The sequence below is a fragment of the Stenella coeruleoalba genome (genome assembly GCF_951394435.1).
Source record: "Stenella coeruleoalba genome assembly, chromosome: 5".
Classification (NCBI taxonomy): domain Eukaryota; kingdom Metazoa; phylum Chordata; class Mammalia; order Artiodactyla; family Delphinidae; genus Stenella; species Stenella coeruleoalba.
The window spans coordinates 86175291-86193520 of record NC_137150.1 but is presented as its reverse complement, the minus strand read 5'-3'; the positions used below and the strand labels follow the sequence as shown (position 1 = coordinate 86193520).

The window sequence follows — 18230 nt, the reverse complement described above, 5'->3', positions numbered from 1 at the left end:
AGATGATGTACGTACATTGAATATAATCCTCCTGCTTATGGGTGATGGAACTGAGCCTCCAATCTACATGCTCAGGTTCTCAGAGGGAGGAAGAACAGGAATCAGGATTCGAACCATTGATTATCTGACTCCAGTATCCGCATTCTTTGCCCTAAGCCATGTTACGTCTTGTACTGTATTCCCTGCTATCATGCATGTCTCCTTTTGAACTTGAGTGAATCCTGACCAAAGGTCAAAGTTAGGATTCCATGTGGAAGGATTTTGCTAAAAATAGGAAGTTAGTGGAGTATAAGATATTAAGATGTGATTGGCTCTTAGATCAAGACCATCAACTGGCTGAAGTCTCAGCAAACCTGTGTTGACACATCCAACCTTAAGCCACTGGATTTATCCCTGCTGGGTCCCTAGCACACTTTAAATAGCAGAATTATTTAACTTTGGTTCGGTTGGGGAACAAAACAGTACTTAAACTCATAATGCATCTACTGCTTATCTCAACAAACTTTTTACTATTTTAACACCACTAAAAATTAGGACAATAGCTATGGGTTAAATAAAACAGGAAGTTGAGAACGCAGGTGTGCATATAGAAATAGTCTAATTTGCTAATTATTCTTGCTCTCACCCTAATTTTTGGTTTAATATTTCCATACCATTTTATTGGTACTAGCTCTTACAGGTTACACCAATACCCAAACACACTTTTGTTTAGTTTATCTATAGTTATGATTATTTAAGGAAGGGGTCTGCAAACTTATTTTCTGAAAAGGGCCCCCCAATAAATATTTTTGGTTTTGCAGGACCTACAGTGTGCATCACAACCTTTCAACTCTCCTGAGGTTGAGAAGCCACAGACAAATGAGCCATAGACAAATGAGCGGGCTGTGGGCCAGTGACGTTTTATTTACCAAAACAGCGAGTCGGCCACATTTGGCCTGTGGGCCATAGTGTGCTGACCCCTGTTTTAGGGGATAGGCATAATTGTAGAAACACTAAAAGAAAGATAAGGGAAAATAAATAATTGGGGCGTAGGGAGAAATGCTCATTAGAGAAGAGGGGTGTGTGTGTGCGTGTGATTTTTCCAGTGTGGACACTATTCATAGTTTATACGTGGCATATTATTTAACACATACATATACCCTGTAGTAGAGGCCCTTCTATGTAGTATGTTGGAAGAGCACTGAATTGGAAGCCAGGAAATCAGGCTCTAGGTAAAGTTCTGCCACTCACTTGAAATGTTGCATTGAGCTAGTTATCCTCTTTGAGCCAGAAAAAATAATGGGATTAAAGGATCTCCAATGATCTACCCTGATGCTTCTCTGATGCTATGATTTTCCTAAGATTTCTAGGGAGAAATACAAAGTTAAAAAATATGGATTAAAAATATATAAAAACTTGGCCTGGAACTTACTAATTCAACCACACCACCAGAGCCAATGAGTCAAAGGACACTCTGCGAAGGACACTGCTTAGAGGTGTGGAGTAAGAGCAACGCCACAGGTGCCCACCCGGAAGGCTATGAGTGAGGAGCTGGGTCTACACACATGTGTGGAATGAGGACTCCCCTTTGGGTGCACTTACTATGATGGGTGAAGCTTCCCTGTGACTTCAGAGGACAGTCGTGTGGACATTTTATAGGAAGAACCTGAACAGAGGAGCAGGGGACGAGGGAGTTCTTCCCACCACTGAGTAGAATGGCCCATTTCTTAAAGCCACTTAGAACCAAAGATGGTCACTTCCTTCTCGAAGAGTGGGTGTTTGGGATAGTTGGTTGATCTTTGGATGTTGGACATTGAGAAGGATCTAGGAGGCCCTGAGGCTTGCAGACTACATTCTCCAGTGACCCCTATAGAAAGGGCCGTTTTGTGTGTGTGTTGAGGGGCAGATAAGCTGAAAGGGCTTTGTGCCCCATGCCTGCTTCAACCAGAGCTCCCCAACCCTGGCTTTTATTTGCTGGTATTAAGTGCTGATCCAATCACTTCATTAGAAATGAGAAGATTGAGCCTGAGAAGGGGGCGTAAGTGGATGTGGCTATATCAGGGAGTCAGAGAAGATTCTACTGGGCATGAGAAGTTTATATTCATCTTCTGGGGAGGACGGACGCCTAGGGGCGGAAGGCACATGAATAAGCGAATACTCAGTCCCGTCTCCGCCCAGCGACTCTCTGGGTCTCTCGGCCTTGAAGGAAACGTTCTCATAGCACTCCTCAGCAGCGTTCCCTGATGGCCTTTTCCCGAGGACGCTGTGGTTGATGAGGGTGTAGCACAGATCCTCCGAGGAGCCCTGGTCAGCACTCTCCTGCTGGTCAAAGGACAGCCATCATCAAGACCTGGCCTCTTGCCATTGCCTTTATACTTCGTCTCAACAGAGGTTCAGCCTGGGGCAGAGTCTGTTGTACACGGCCGCTTCCCTTCCATCTCCTGTGTCTGGTTTTCCTAAATGGCTGCCCCAGCCCAACCACTAGCCCAAGCTGCCAGAGTTCTCATGCTGCTCAGAGAACTCAGCCTACTCAGGCATGCATTCTCTGCCCCACGTCCCAGAGTGACCCCAGACCACACTATGTAATTCCCAAAGTCTCGGGACCCTGAGGCTGCTCATTCTTATATAAGAGAACAATCTGAAGACACCTTAAAGTGCTCGGGTTATGGTGTTTAACCACCCATTCTAGAGATATCTGCATTATTAAAAAGACTCATTCAGTGAAATCTCAGGAGATAAAAAGCAAAACAGCAAGGTACAGGAGAAAGAGCATGGATTTGGCAGTGAGACTTGTTTTTGAATCATGCCCCTGCCATCTTGTTGGCTGTCCGGCTTTGAGGGAACATCACTTAATGTCTCAGTTTTCTCATCTGTAAAATGGGTAGGAAAATAATAGTACAAATCTTACAGGGTTGTTGTGACAGTTACATGAGCTAATGCATGTGAAGCGCTCAGCCCACTGCATGGCATAAACCAAGTACTCAAAAAATATTAGTTCCTTTCAATAAATTGTGCAACAGAGATGGCTGTTGCTTCTGCCGTCAGGCTCTGCATATGTCCCTGGGCTCACAAGCACTGGTGTCTAAAGAATTCAATATTAAGGTCAGAAGGGGTGTTGGAGGTCTTCTCCTGCTGTCTGAGGTGTCTGCATTTCTACTGTCATCTCAGAAAAAGTCTCAGAAATGTTTGCATTACCTGGATGGGAGCAGATGATGTTTCTTCATCTGGAGAAAGAAAACACACTTAATGAATTTCAGGTCATGGGGAGATTTCTGGGAGGGGAGGAGAGGAACACTGAAAGAGAAGTAACCAGAGAATCAAGGAACAGCAGGGGTAGTCTTCCTCAGGCTAGCCTGATCTTCAGCTCCCTGGGGAGTGACAGGGCCATCCAGACAAGAAACAGCCAGAGCTGTGCTGAGACGCTGAGTGGACGGAAACACATTCAGTGGGTCTTTGGATAGGAAATCACACTTCCCTCCCTTCCTCACTCCTTTCCTTCTCTGTCCTTCCTTCCCTAAAATTTGTTGCATGTCTACCCTGTACCAGGAACTGGAGAGACAAAGAAGAATCAGACAGTCCCTGTCCTCAAGGGGCTCACAGGAAAGCATAGGAGGCAGACAAGGACCTAAGAGAGATCCACAATGCAGAGGAAAGCTGTCGTTTCTACTGTAGGTGACAGGGGATGATGACAGTGTGGAAGCTGGTGCTCAGGGAAAGCTTTACAGAGAAAGAAACTCTTAAACTGAACATTCCCAGTTTTGAGACTGCTGGCAGAAACAAACATAAGCAGACCAATTTTTCAAAAGCCAGTGTACTTAAAACCAGCGGGCTCTGGCCACTCAGCAAAGAGGCAAACACACTAGCTGAATAAGCAAACATGAGAATTCACAAAGAAGCCTCAGGATACCACCCTACGTGGGAGGTGGTTGTGCTGATGCAGGCCACCTTGCTGTGTAAAGATTTATATTCCCTCAGTACTGACATTCCAGATTCTCACATCTCTGTAAATTCCCCTGGCTATCTAGGACTTCCGTGACTATCACTGCAAGAAAAGTGTCTGTGGGGATCCAAGATGGTGGCTTAGGAAGACCCTACAATCAGCACCTCCCATGGACACACCAAATCTACACCTACATATAGAGCAATTCTTTCTGAAGAAGAACTGAGGGCTGACTGAACAGCTTTGCACAATAAATGACAGAAGGACCAAACAAAGATGGATAGGAGAGATGGTATGGACAGGAACCCCGTCCTTGATACAGCAACCTGCAGGAGGGAGGGGGGGGCCCATGTGTACATTTGCCTCCACCCCCGGGGGGGGCACAGCCATAAGAATAGTGGTTTTAAAGGCACCTAGACTCTATGTGAAGAAATCCGTTTACTACCCCTAGAGCATGTGCCAAATGGGCAGGCAACTACTGGAATACTCCTCAGGTTCAAAGGCAATGGAGAGCACCATTTTTTGCATTCCTCCTTCACCTTGATAGCACAGATGGGAACATAGTCCAGGTGCTTCAGCCAGGCTGCCAAGATTGCCCCTGCAGGCTCCAGGCCCACAGAAGCTCCAGCCATCCCCCAAAAGCAACACCAGGGGGGTGCACTCCGGCTCTCCACCCCCGACTCCTACCCCAGCTCCAGCCATCCCACCAAAGCTGCCCAGCACATACAGTCTACACAGAGGCTACTCCTGTACAAGGCCATGACTGCAAGACTGGAAGAGGTAGCTGTTTTGACTAATTCATAGAAACAAATACAGGAAATCAAACAAAATGAGGAGACAGAGGAATGTTCCAAATGATAGAACAAAATCACCCCCCAGATACAAACCCTAATGAAATGAAGATAAGTCATTTACCTGATAGAGTTCAAAATAATGATCATAAAGATGCTGACCAAACTCAGGAGAAGAATGGAGGAACACAGTGAAAACCTCCACAGGGAATTAGAAAATGTAAGAAAGAAAACCAATCGGAGATGAAGAATACTATGACTGGAATGAAAAATACACTAGAGGGAATCAACAACAGATTAGATGATACAGAAGAAAGGACCAGCGATTGGAAGACAGAAGAGTGGAAATCACCCAATCAGAACAGCAACAGGGAAAAAGAATTTTTTAAAATGAGGATAGTTTTAAGGAATCTCTGGGAAAAACATCAAGCAAACTAACATTCACATTATAGGGGTCCCTGAAGGAGAAGAGTGAGAGAAATAGGCAGAAAATATATTTAAAGAAATAATGGCTGAAAACTTCCCTAATCTGGGGAAGGAAACAGATATCCATGTCCAGGAAGCAACAAGATGAACCCAAAGAGATCCACACCAAGACATATCATAATTAAAATGGCAAAAGTTAAAGATAAAGAGATAAAAGGCAGCAAGAAAAAAACAAGTCATATCAAGGGAGCTCTTACAAGACTATGAGCTGATTTTTTAGCAGAAACTTTGCAGGCCAGAGGGGAGTGGCATGATATATTTAAAGTGCTGAAAGGAAAAACCTTAACAACCCAAGAAAACTCTACCCAGCAAGGTTATTATTCAGAATTGAAGGAGAGGTAAAATTTCCCAGACAAGCAAAAACTAAAGGAGTTTATCACCACTAGACTGGCCTTACAGGAAATGTTTAAGAGTCTTCTTTAAGCAGAAAAGAAAAGATTATAACTAAAAGTAAGACACTATACGAAAGAAAATATCTCACTGGTAAAGGCAAATATATATTAAAGCCAGTGGAACAGCCGCTTAAGAAGCTGGTATGAAGGTTAAAAGACCAAAGTAGTAAAATCGACTGTAACTACAATAAAGAAGTTAAGGGATACACAGAATAAAAATGTGAAATATAATGACAATAACATAAACATAGGTGGGGAGCAGTAAAAATGTAGTGCTTTTAGGATGCATTCAAACAAGTAACTATCAGCTTAAAACTAACGATATATATATATATAGAGAGAGAGAGAGAGAGAGACAGAGAGAGAGACAGAGAGAGAGACAGAGAGAGAGAGACACACACACACACAAACAATCACAAGAGACAACTACAAGTAAGCCAACAAACTGGACAATCTAGAAGAGATGGATAATTCCTAGAAGCATCCAATTTTCCAAGACTGATTCAGAAAGAAATAGAAAAAATGAACAGACCAATTACTAGTATCAGTAGAATCAGTAATCAAAAAACTCCCAACAAACAAAAGGTTGGGGTGAAACGGCTTCACAGGTGAATTCTACCAAACATTTAAAGAAGAGTTAATACCTAGTCTTCTCAAACTCTTCTAAAATATTGAATGCTTCCATGCTCATTTTACAAGGCCTGCATTACCCTGATACCAAAACCAGCCAGACGCCACAGAAAAAAAAAAAGGTACAGGCCAATATCCCTGATGAACTGAGATGCAAAAATCCTCAACAAAATATTAACAAACCAAATTCAACAATACATCAAAAGGATCATACACTGTGGTCAAGTGGAATTTATTCCAGGGATGCAAGGATAATTCAACATCCACAAATCAATCAATGTGATAGACCACATTAACAAAATGAAGGATAAAAATCATATGATCACCTCAATAGATGCAGACAAAGCATTTGACAAAATTTAACATCTATTTATGATAAAAACTCTCAACAAACTGAATATAGAGGGAATATACCTCAGCATAAAGGCCATATACATCAAGCTCACAGCAACATCATGCTTGATGATGAGAAGCTGAAATCTTTTCCTTTAAGATCAGAAACAAGACAAGTATGCCCAACACTTACCACTTTTATTCAACATAATATTGGAAGTCTAGCCCCAGCAACCAGACAAGAAAAAGAGATAAAGGTCATGCAAATTAGAAGGGAAAAAGTAAAGCTATAACTCTTTGCAGATGATATAATACTATATATAGAAAACCCTAGGGCTTCCCTGGTGGCGCAGTGGTTGAGAGTCCGCCTGCCGATGCAGGGGACACGGGTTCGTGCCCCGGTCCGGGATGGTCCCACATGCCGTGGAGCGGCTGGGCCTATGAGCCGTGGCCGCTGAGCGTGTGCGTCCGGAGCCTGTGCTCCGCAACAGGAGAGGCCCGCGTACCGCAAAAAAAAAAAAAACTATTAGAACTAATAAATTCAGTAAAGTTGCAGGATACAAAATTAACATACAGAAATCTGTTGCATTTCTATATATTAGTAACAAACTATCAGAAAGAGAAATTAAGAAAACAATCCTATTTACAATTGTATCAAGAAGAATAAAATACCTAGAATAAATCTAACCCAGGAGGTAAAAGACTTGTACTCTGAAAACTATGAGACATAGATGAAAGAAATTGAAGACATGCACAAAAATTGGAAAGATATAATGTGCTCATGGATTGGAAAAACTAATACTGTTTTTCACAGAACTTGAATAAATGATCCTAAAGTTTGTATGAAACCTCAAAAGATGCAGAATAGTTGAGCAGTCTTGAGAAAAGAAAAGCAAAGCTGGAGGTATCATGCTTGGTGATTTCAAACTATATTACACTACTGTAGTATGCTATTACTACAGTAGTACTATGGTACAAATACTCTACTACTATACTGGATATTATTAAAAAGACAACAAATAACAACTGTTGTCAAGGATGTGGAGAAATGGGAATTTTTTGCACTGTTGGTGGGACTGTAAAATGCTTCAACCTCTATGGAAAACAGTATGGAGTTTCCTCAAAAAATTAAATATACAACTACCATACGATCCAGCAATTCCACTTCTGAGTATTGATCTGAAGAAAACAAAAGAACGAATTTGAAAAGATATATGCACCCCAATGTTCATTGCAGCATTGTTTACAACAGCCAAGACAGGGAAGCAACCTAAGTGTCCCTCAGTAGATGAATGGATAAAGAAGATGTGGTATATATATACAATGAAATATTACTCAGCCATAAAGAGAATGAAATCTTGCCATTTGCAGCAACATGGATGAATCTAGAGGGGATTATGCTGAGTGAAATAAGTCAGACAGAGAAAGAAAAATATAGTATGATTTCACTTATATGTAGAATCTAAAAAACAAAACAAACGAACAAACATAACAAAATAGAAACAGACTCATAGATACTGAGGACAAACTGGTGGTTACCAGAGGGGAAGGGGCAGGGGTGTGAGTTAATAGTTGACAGAGGTTAAGAGGTACAAACATACAGTTATAAAATAAATAAGTCATGAGAACATAATATGCAGTATAGGGAATATTGTGAATAGTACTATAATAATTTTGTATGGTGATGGTATATTATATATATTTGATATATATGGTATATATATCAAATCACTACGTTGTGCACCTGAAACTAGTGTAACGTTATACGTCAATAACTTCAATAAAATTTAAAAAAAAACTAGAAGGGTCTGTGAGTTTCAGCATTAGAGGTCTTATTTCTACCATTAGAGGTCTATTTCTATTTCTGTTTCGCTGTGATGCAGATTGGGGTTTCCTGCGCCCACAATTCTCCTGGGTGAAAAGACTAGGGGTGGAGGGCTGTATGATATTTTTACACACCAGTAGGGCTCGTTTTTCAGAGTCAGAGTGAATGAACCAGGCTCTCCTCTTTAAACCCAGGAAGGCAAAGGCAAAACTCATTTGTTTTTCTTCTTTAGAAACGTTGTGGCCTGTCCTCAGGCCTGTACTTCCTTTGCTTCCCCCCTTACACGTGACACTCTTCGCCACCCTCTCCTTCAAATGCTTTTCTTTCCTTAACTTTAGCCCTGTTCAGTCACCAGAGACCGTTGCATCAGCCTCCCAAGTGGTCTTCCAGCATCCGCTCTTGTCACTCCTTCCTACAATCTGTTCTCTGCACAGCAAACTGGGTGATGTCTTTAATGCAAATGTGGTCATACTTGGCCCTTGTTTAAAGCCTTTCAGTGCCTCCTGTAGCTCTCAAGACAAAAACCCTAACCCTAAACTTGACCCCAAGGCCCTGCCCCTCCTCTGTGCTCTCTGTGCCCACACTGGCCTCATTGCAGTTCCTTACATGTGCCTCACACCTCCACCTTTTGCTTTTATTGTTCCCTTTTAACTCCTTCAGCCTGCAGACCTTGGGAAATAACAGAAGGCTATGGAGTTCGATAAGCCCATTCTTGTCTCAATGAGCTCCCAATTTAGTGGAGAAAAAGAGACACACAATTGAACAAATTGCAGCAAATGTGTGAGTATTATACTAGAAATATGCCCAAGGAGCTTTGGGAGCAGAGGGAAGGGGCAGCTTGGAAACCTAAGTCTGTCAAAAGTAAAAATGATGTGAAAGCAATGACTTACTTTGCTTTGGGGAGTCTTGTCTTACTTTAAAAATGTGCATTTTTTTCCTATAAAAGAAAAGGAAAAGAAATGGGTTGTTTTAATATTCAGAAACTCTCAAAGGGAGTTACACTCAACTATGAAAACTTATGCTTAACTCATTTGTTCAAGTTATAAGCCTCTTATAATACCGCCTTCAGCCGGAGAAATAAGAGGATAGGAAAAAGAAAAAAGCAAAGATAAGATCGAATAGAAATCTACTCCTTTGCATTTCTCTCTCTCCCTTTTTCTCCTTCCTCCTCCTTTTTCTGAGGCTGGTATGGAATTGATTTATAGATGGAGAACTATGGTTATGTTATATATAATTTTTTTTTTTTTTTTATTGGCTGCTTTGGGTCTTCGTTGCTGTGCGCGGGCTTCTCACTGCAATGGCTTCTCTTGTTGCGGAGCACGGGCTCTAGAGCGCAGGCTCAGTAGTTGTGGTGCACAGGCTTAGTTGCTCTACGGCATGTGGAGTCTTCCAGGACCAGGGCTTGAACCCGTGTCCCCTGCATTGGCAGGTGGATTCTTAACCACTGCGCCACCAGGGCAGTCCCCTCTACATAACTTTTTGGAGAGTTTTTTTTCTGACAAAATTTCAATTTCTTTTATATCAAGGAGCCATTGTTATATCCAATCCCAACCTCAATCCCAATCTATGATATCCAAACAAACAAGCAAGCGAGCAATCAAACACCTCCCGTGTGAGCACAGAGGTGACTGCACTGTACTGATGACCCTTGGAAAAACACATTCTAAATATAATGGCAGCCAGTTATCCTCACAGGAGACAAGGACAGCATCTGCTCTAAGGAGAATGACCATATGTCCTGGTTTATGCAGACAGTTTAGTTAACGTTGTTATCAATCATTTAGTGACACTTAACTATTTTTAGCCTCCTTTTCACTCGCAAAAGTTTCCCAGTTTGGACAATGAATTATATGGTCACCCTGGCTATACGTTCTCTGTGCAAGGGACGGAAATGCATGCTTCTGTCCCAGGTAGACGCTGGGATTTGCAGTGTGATTAAGGGGCCTTTCTCTACATTGATAGCCAGTTTCATCCTTGCTTCTGAGGCTTTCCCGTTTGAAGAGTGTGTAACCACCCATGAGACTATTGTTCCTGTTTCTCACCAAACTCGAAGCATCACTTCCCTGACTGACTCTCAGATGATGGTGCCTGGGCTAGTGCCCAGCTTCCACTGTGGCCACAGACAGTGGGTAATTCACAGGTAACTTACAGCAAATACCACATTGAAACTACACTTATAGGGAAATAACCCCTGAAAACAGTTCTCCACTCACCACGGAAGGCAGAAACACCCGTCAGCGATGTGGCAGTCCCAGCATCTAAAATACCCAAGAGATGACACAAATCACAAGTTTAGTTTCTGCAACTTTGTTAGGGTGACTCTCTTCCCTTTGTCATTTCTGTAAAAACCCTTTTTTTTTTTCTCCCCCAAGAGAATATTCATTCTAGGTGACTTGGACACATCTGTCATACTAGAATGGCTTCGTCCTCCCAGGACATTAACTGGACCTTTGGAAATATGACATTATCAACTCCTAATCAGAGAAGCAACTTTCTGCTGTGTTCCCAGCAAAGAAAAATAGGCTTGCTTATCTCCAATTCCAGCGATTTATGTGGCCTCTTGTGATGAAGGACACACAGAGTTATCTCCAGGAGATCAAAGTAAAAGTGTGTGGACATTTGAGAAATTTCTTCTAGGCACCGATTAGGCAATATTTACACAGGATCCCGCTGCACTCTGAATTTCTCCTATTCACACTCTATTATAATTTTCTGCTCACTTGTCTATATCCTACACTAGAAGGTGAGTTTCACAAGATTGGGGACCATATTTGTCTGTTCATCATGGTATAGATTACCAGCATATGCCACAGTGTCTGGCACATAGTAAATATATTTTCAATAAGTATTTGATAAATGAAGGAGTGGCTAAGAACAGAGCAACTCTAACTGGCTCAGATCATCAGATCTGCCTTATTGACCTCAAGGTATAGCTATATAAACAGGACTTGTTATCTCTTTAATGGCAGAAAGGCTCAGGGTCTCTCTGCAGTCAGACATTGAGGCTAAGTCTGGGCACCTTTCTGAACTGAGAGATGGTTAACTACCTACACGGTTGACTGGGAAAGGCCTTTATAAAGTACTGCATGTACCAGTAACACTATGCAAAAATGTTTGGAAAACACAAAAATATCTCCCCCAGTGAGATTTTTCATGGAGTTCTCTTGGAAAGGGCAGTGGAAGAGAAGCTGCTGCACTTGAGCTTGGCTGCGGGCACCAGCGTGCTGAGTCTTCTGACAGCTTCTGGGGTCTGTGTACCATTAGAGCCTTTGGGGCTGAGAGGTATGGCTGTAGTTCTTCCTCCTTTTCAGGCTTCGTTCAGGGTTCTTTAGCCCATTTGCTTATATCTCCTATTTCTGCCATTAAAGAAACACTGGAAGGAAACCACTAAATCATACTCACGCTAAGAAATCAGGTTCGCTGAGGAGATATGGGAGTGAGATGAAAGGAGATGATTAATTTTGCATTACTGGATCAATATCTCTGGACTCCCTGAGCCACAGTTTCTTTATGTATAAAATGAGGATACTTATACCGCTTATTTCATGGAGTTGTAAGGGTCACGTAAAGTTAAATATGCGCAAAAGCTATTTTCAAACTAATTCCCCCAGTCAACTTTTCTGCAATATATTCTTGCATTTCAGTTTGGAGTTTTGGTCTGGGGTAGGTTCAGGCTACGTGCCAGCAATTCCAGGTTCCTGTCTCTTACACAAAGCTTCCCTGGCTCCAGTCTGCCCAGCGCTCTCCCTTCTTCTAATGCCCATGGCCCTTCCAGTCTGTTTCATCCTTTGGACTGTATACTTTAACCTACACACCAAATATTTGATCCTTAATTTGCACCGAAGAAAAGCACCCTGTTGGGGGGATGCCTGTGTAGCCTTTGGCTGTGTAGCTACTTTTTAACTGATACTCTTTCAAAAACTTCTCCTGAAACCATGGGGAAATGTAGATAACTCTTCAAGCCACGGAACAACTGACTTTGCCACGCTCCGGGATTCTTGGATTCAGGGACGCTCGTTCCATATTTTAGCGATTCCCTGACACTCAAAAGGCCTGGTCAGAAAGGATTGATGAGGAAGACTTTGTTTAAGAGCATCGGGGTAATCACAAGTGTCTCTCTGCACAGCCCTTTCAACAATTGTAGCCGTGTGGAGGATGTGGTTACCTCAGAAATAGAAACTCAGAGCTTAAAGTGAAATGGCCAGGATGGAGCTGGAGCAGAAAGGTACATGAAATCGACAGACAAAGAGACAACAGGAAATAAGGGTCTTCTTTCCAGCTGCCAGGAGTTACACTAGATTCCTAGCAAAATGGCACATCTTCTGTCCAAGGTTTCAGAGTGTTTCTGTCTTGTCTGCACGTTTACTATCATTACAACTGCTGCTGCGTCTAAGCAGGGTCCTCTGTTGGGGCGTATGTGAAGTCCAGGACCTGACAGACTTCATTCCTCACAGGCAAAGCCTGGGAGAAGTTTTGTTGGATTTGCTCTTACCTGGATGTTCTCTGTTTGGGGCTTTGATTTCTCAGATTCCAGGGTGTCTCATGAGAGATCTGCTGCCACCCAAACCTCAACATATCAAGAATGAGCTAAGTCTTTCCTTTCCAGGCTTCCCACCTTGCTTGATACTTTTTCCAGCTTTCTTCATTTCTGCTCTTTGTGTGTAACCCCAGAATTGCCTCGGCTTCCTCTTGTTGCCCTCCCATCTGTTAATACGCCCTTCTAAAGCATATACCTCAGTCTGTCCTTGATTTGACCTCCCCTCCATTGCCATAGAACAGCCCTCGCAACGTTCTCCAGCAACTGCCGTACACCACCAGGCCCCAATCATTTGTTCCCAAATGTCCAGACAGCCTCATGACAACTGCAAGAATATCAGTGTACAGAGAGGCTTATCCGCTCTATGCAGTTTCAGGGACTGTCCACAGGAACCGAGAAGGGCACTGGCCTTGTCTCATGTAAATTGCAATTTTCACAGAAAGCACCAAGGCAAAGAACATGGGATAAAAGGGAAGGAAAGAATTAAATAAAGAAAATAAATTAGCTCATTGTTTGGGTTTCTGTATAACTATCTTTTTATTTGTGGGGAGTTTAGGGTATAGAGAAAAAGAAACTAAAAATTAAACACAATTTACTATGTGCTTACTATATATATATATATATATATATATATATACACATATATATATGCACACACACTATAAATGCTACTTACTATTATATATATATTACTTACTATACATACTACTTCCTAAATGTAAATAACATATACATTTTCTATGTTACATTTCACTTAATCCCAGAATAAATCCATGAGGTAGGTATTATGGTTCTATGTCTTACCCATGAAGAAATTGAGGTTAAAAAATTTATGCAACTTGTCTGAGGACAAGTGGGAATAAGTGGGAGAAGCTGAGTTTGCTTCTGGCAGATTCATCCTCTGAAACTCTGAGCTCCTCTCATGAAGGGAATCGGTGCCGTTCTGCCTCATGGTGGGAATTTCCCTGCTTTTTGTAACAAATTTGGTCTGGAGAGACATGGTGGAGTGTGCTGACTGGATGATAACCAGGTGGTGAAGGTGAAGTTGAAAATAAGATCCAAGCAAATATAAGACTTCTGAGTATAGCAAGGAAGACATTTTAAGTCAGCATAGAAATGAAGATGCTGGGCCAACTGAGTAATTATGTAGAAAAATATGTATTTCTATCTGACACCATATAATGAATGTATGATGCTAAATGTAAAGCAATAAAACTATGAAAATTATACTGTGGATTTGTCTTATTTTGGGATGGGGAAATAATTTTAAGCATAAATGATAAATGAAGGAGAAACCAAAAAGCTTTCTAGATTTAATTCAATTATGTTTAAATATATAAGAAAAACATAAAAATTCTGTATGGTACAAGACACTCAGATTGGACAAAAATATTTTTGGTAATATTTATGAGAAAGGGCTAACTTCTTCAAAGTAAAAATAGCTTTTACAATAAATAAAACAAAGTAGACCGAAATCCAAAACAAAAGTGCGCAAAAGGCATATTAGCTCTTCACAGATGAAAAAATACACATCTCTGATATAGACAGTAAAATAAAAATAATGCTTCTAATGTTACAAGTAGTTATAACTGTGACTTCCCAGTTTATTTTCTTATTTATACTTTATTTATTCTCCAATTTCTTTTACAACTAACATGTATTAATGTCACAATCCTTCACTGCCTCACTAAAGCTCTAAAATACAAAATTACAAATGTAACATCAATCATAACTTTCTCAGTCACATCATACCTGTATTTTGTTTTATTTTTCTTTTCAAGACAGTATTTATTTAGGTTTCCAGTCATTCATTTGGTGTCTATTGAGTGCCTACTATATGCCAGAAACAATGTTAGGAAACAGAATTCAAAGATGAATAAGAAACAGTCTCTACTTTTGAGAACCTCACATCTAGACATAAAAAATAGGGACTTATAATCTGATAGAAGAATGCTAGAGTTTCAGAATGAAGGCTGTGAGGATCTGAGGAGGAGAATTCCCAGACAACACTGACCCTCAGGGAGGGCCGGGAGACATTCCCCGGGTTCACCAAGCCTCCTTTTGGCAGGTGGCTTTTTAGATTCTATATTCTAGCTCTCAATGGCATGAACTGAGCTCTGGGACACCAAACACAATCCTGTAAAGACCACCCCCCAACTCCCCAGCTAGCTCATTTTCTCCAAACCACCTCACTTTGTACCATAAGGATTCCCTTGTTTTGGGTGGTACTAATTTTTACAATGGCTGCTTTGACATTAATGAAGATGATGGTCCAAAAAAAGAATATCTTCTAATTATTGAACCCTACTCTGTATCAGGTACTATGCTAACATCACACACACTAGGACCCTCCAGCATAGGTATTGTGTTATTATTTCCAGTTATCATGAGGAAACTGAGGCCCAGAAAAGTTAAGCCATGTTCTCTACCAATTTCAATGACCTCTGCTTACCTGTTGCAGGGAATGTGCACCAGGTAAGGTCTTATGCTATCAGGAAGCTTGCTGTTTATTTCGAACTTTAATAGTGACTAAAAGGGTGGTGGTGTCTTTACCCTCAGAAGAGCATACCCTCCGGGCCCCCAGAAAGTTGTTCCATTTCTTAGGGGGTAGTCTATGGCACAGAACTTCCTTGATAAAGTCTTGCCTTTCAGCTGTCCTCCACCAGCTGCTCACCGTGATTCTGGGGAGAAGGCCAACCTATAAGGAATTGAATGTGTTCTCTGGCACATAGTAGGCACTTCATTCTTGTCAGTCCCTCACCCAATTGCTTTCTCCCCAAGAGTAGACCTCTTTTTCTCTTTCTGGCTACATTGCCCAGACCCATCTCCTCTGCTCCCCATTAGGGAGTCTGGGCTCACCTGTTTTCCCTCAGCAGAGAGTTCCCCATCCTCTCAGTCCTCTTGGTGCCTTCCCCTCGGCTTGCCCTGTGTTCTGACAAGCGCTGCTCCTGACTTAGAGACAGGGCTGCGTTGCTCAGCCACCAGGGCAGAGAGAGCTGAGAGGAGAGTATCCCTTTGCAGAGGAGAGGAGGAGCCCGGGGGGAGGAGATTCAGAAGTGCACACATGCACAACTTCCTAAAATGTCAGAGGCTGAACCAACTGGGTTATTGCCCTTAACCAGAAGTCGTTAGTCAATGAGAGTTTTGAACAAATGGGGAAGCCCCATCTGCAATTGTAAACAGGCCATGGAGGTTTTTCACCTCAGATGCCTGAACTTATTAAAGCACTTTGTAGTCCTAGAAACATCAGACGGGGGGAACTTTGTTTTAAAACAAAAAAGCTTAAAAATCAAGCCATAGACCAGTAGAAAATATTAGCAAAACATACATCTGGTAAAAAATTTTTATCCAAAGTGTGTAAAGAACTCTCAAAACTTACTAAGAATAGAACAAACATCAAATAACAAAATAGGCAAAATATTTGAACAGACATTTCATCAAAGAAAATATGCAGATGGCAAACAAATTCATGAAAAGGTGCTCAACACCATAGTCATTAGGGGTGTAATAATATAAATCAAAACTACAACGCAATACTTTTGCACATCTATTAAAATGGATAACATTGAAAACAAAAACAAAAACTGATGGGCTTCCCTGGTGGTGCAGTGGTTGAGAATCTGCCTGCTAATGCAAGGGGACACGGGTTCGAGCCCTGTTCTGGGAGGATCCCACATGTCGCGGAGCGGCTGGGCCCATGAGCCACAACTACTGAGTCTGTGCATCTGGAGCCTGTGCTCCGCAACAAGAGAGGCCGCGATAGTGAGAGGCCCACGCACCGCGATGAAGAGTGGCCCCCGCTTGCCACAACTGGAGAAAGCCCTTGCACAGAAACGAAGACCCAACACAGCAAAACTAAATAAACTAATTAATAAACTCCTACCCCTAACATCTTCTTAAAATAAATAAATAAATAAAAATAAAAAAAAAAATAAAAACAAAAACTGATAATACCAAGTGCTGACAAGGGAAGTGGAGCATCTAGAAGTCTCACATACCACTGATGGGAATGCAATATGGTTTAGCCTCTTTGGAAAAGAGTATGGCAGTTTCTTATAAAGTTAAACATAGCCTTACCACACAACCTAGCAACCCCACTCTTAGGCATTTACCCAAGAGAAATAAAAAATTAAGATCTCTAAGAACCTGCATGTGTATGTTTATAGCTGCTTTACTCATCATTGCCAAAAAGCCCCTGAAACAAAACAGAAAAAAATCCCTGGAAATAACCCAGATAATCTCAAGTAGTGAATGGCTAAACAAACTATGTCACATCCTCATGATGGGATTCTGCCCAGTAATAAAAAGGAATGGACTACTAATATATACAACAACATAGATGATTCTCAAATGCATTATGCTGAGTGGAAGAATCCAGATTTAATATCTACCTTTTGTGACATTCAGGATGAGGCAAAACTGTAGGGACAGAAAACACATCAGTGGTGGCCAGAGAAGGGGTAGGGGAAGGTTTGATCTTCAAGGATCAGGAGGGAATTTTTTTGTTATTGTTCTGTATCTTGTGGTGGTGGTGACATACATGACTGTACGCATTTCTCATAATTCATAGAGCTGTATATCAAAAAGCATGCATTCTACCATGTGTAAATTATCTCAATAGAAAGAAAGGTTAAATATGAAAGAAATTAACTTGGGGACAGGAATTACAGAATTTTAAAATTATTCTTATAGTTGATGGTTGGTTCAAGTTTGGCCACTCATTTGTTCCTTCATTCCTTCAACAAGTATATGCTGAGCACCTACTGTATGCTGGGCACTGTGGGTTTAGTGGTGAATGAAGCAGACACAGACCTGCCCTCATGGAGCTCCTTGAAATGAAATGAAACAAAGTGCAAAGGACCTTACTGCTTGTCCTAGAGTAATGGAGAGGTCATACCTGCAACAGGCAGGGCAGCATGGGGAAGCAGCTTAGAAGAAACCATGTTAGAGAAGCTGGGGTACTAGTTGTGCAACACCAGACCCATCACACATCACTCGTGCCCCCGTTGCTGCTCTCCATACATCAGGCTGTCTATGTGGGGGGTTTCCAGGAGCACTTTATGACAAATGGGCTGAGAGGTGGACAACACTTGCCTAGGAGGACAAAGTATTCTGGAGTGAGTAGGGCTTGTGAGAGGGAAAGGAGGGTTATGCCAGTCTAGGAGGGCTCAATGCATGAAGTAAAATATATTATGATTGATAACATTTTAGTCCTGCAAGGGAAAATACAAATGAAAGATAAGAGCCTAATTCTCTCTGTTGAAAATAAGGGCAGAGACTTTTTCCCCTCTTTTTTTAGAGCATTTATTTTAGAAAA

General features: G+C 41.6%; 2 protein-coding genes across 2 annotated transcripts in view; both read right to left on the bottom strand.

The window, feature by feature from the left end:
* Positions 1-2031: 2031 nt before the first annotated feature.
* Positions 2032-13142, bottom strand: GCSAM (germinal center associated signaling and motility; the record flags this gene model as incomplete). Its single annotated transcript, XM_079921432.1, has 5 exons — positions 12869-13142; positions 10590-10634; positions 9267-9313; positions 3175-3203; positions 2032-2298 (listed from the first exon to the last, which is right to left on the bottom strand). The coding sequence occupies exons 1-5, from the start codon at positions 12949-12951 to the stop codon at positions 2032-2034; spliced, it is 471 nt and encodes a 156-aa protein (XP_079777558.1). The 5' UTR covers positions 12952-13142.
* Positions 13111-18230, bottom strand: part of SLC9C1 (solute carrier family 9 member C1) — a gene marked incomplete at its 3' end in the record, with an annotated part of 109613 nt that continues 104493 nt past the window's right edge. Inside the window, exon 25 of the mRNA XM_079921431.1 lies at positions 13111-13238. Within this exon, the coding sequence (XP_079777557.1) occupies positions 13111-13238 (128 nt within the window). The remainder of the gene's footprint in view (positions 13239-18230) is intronic.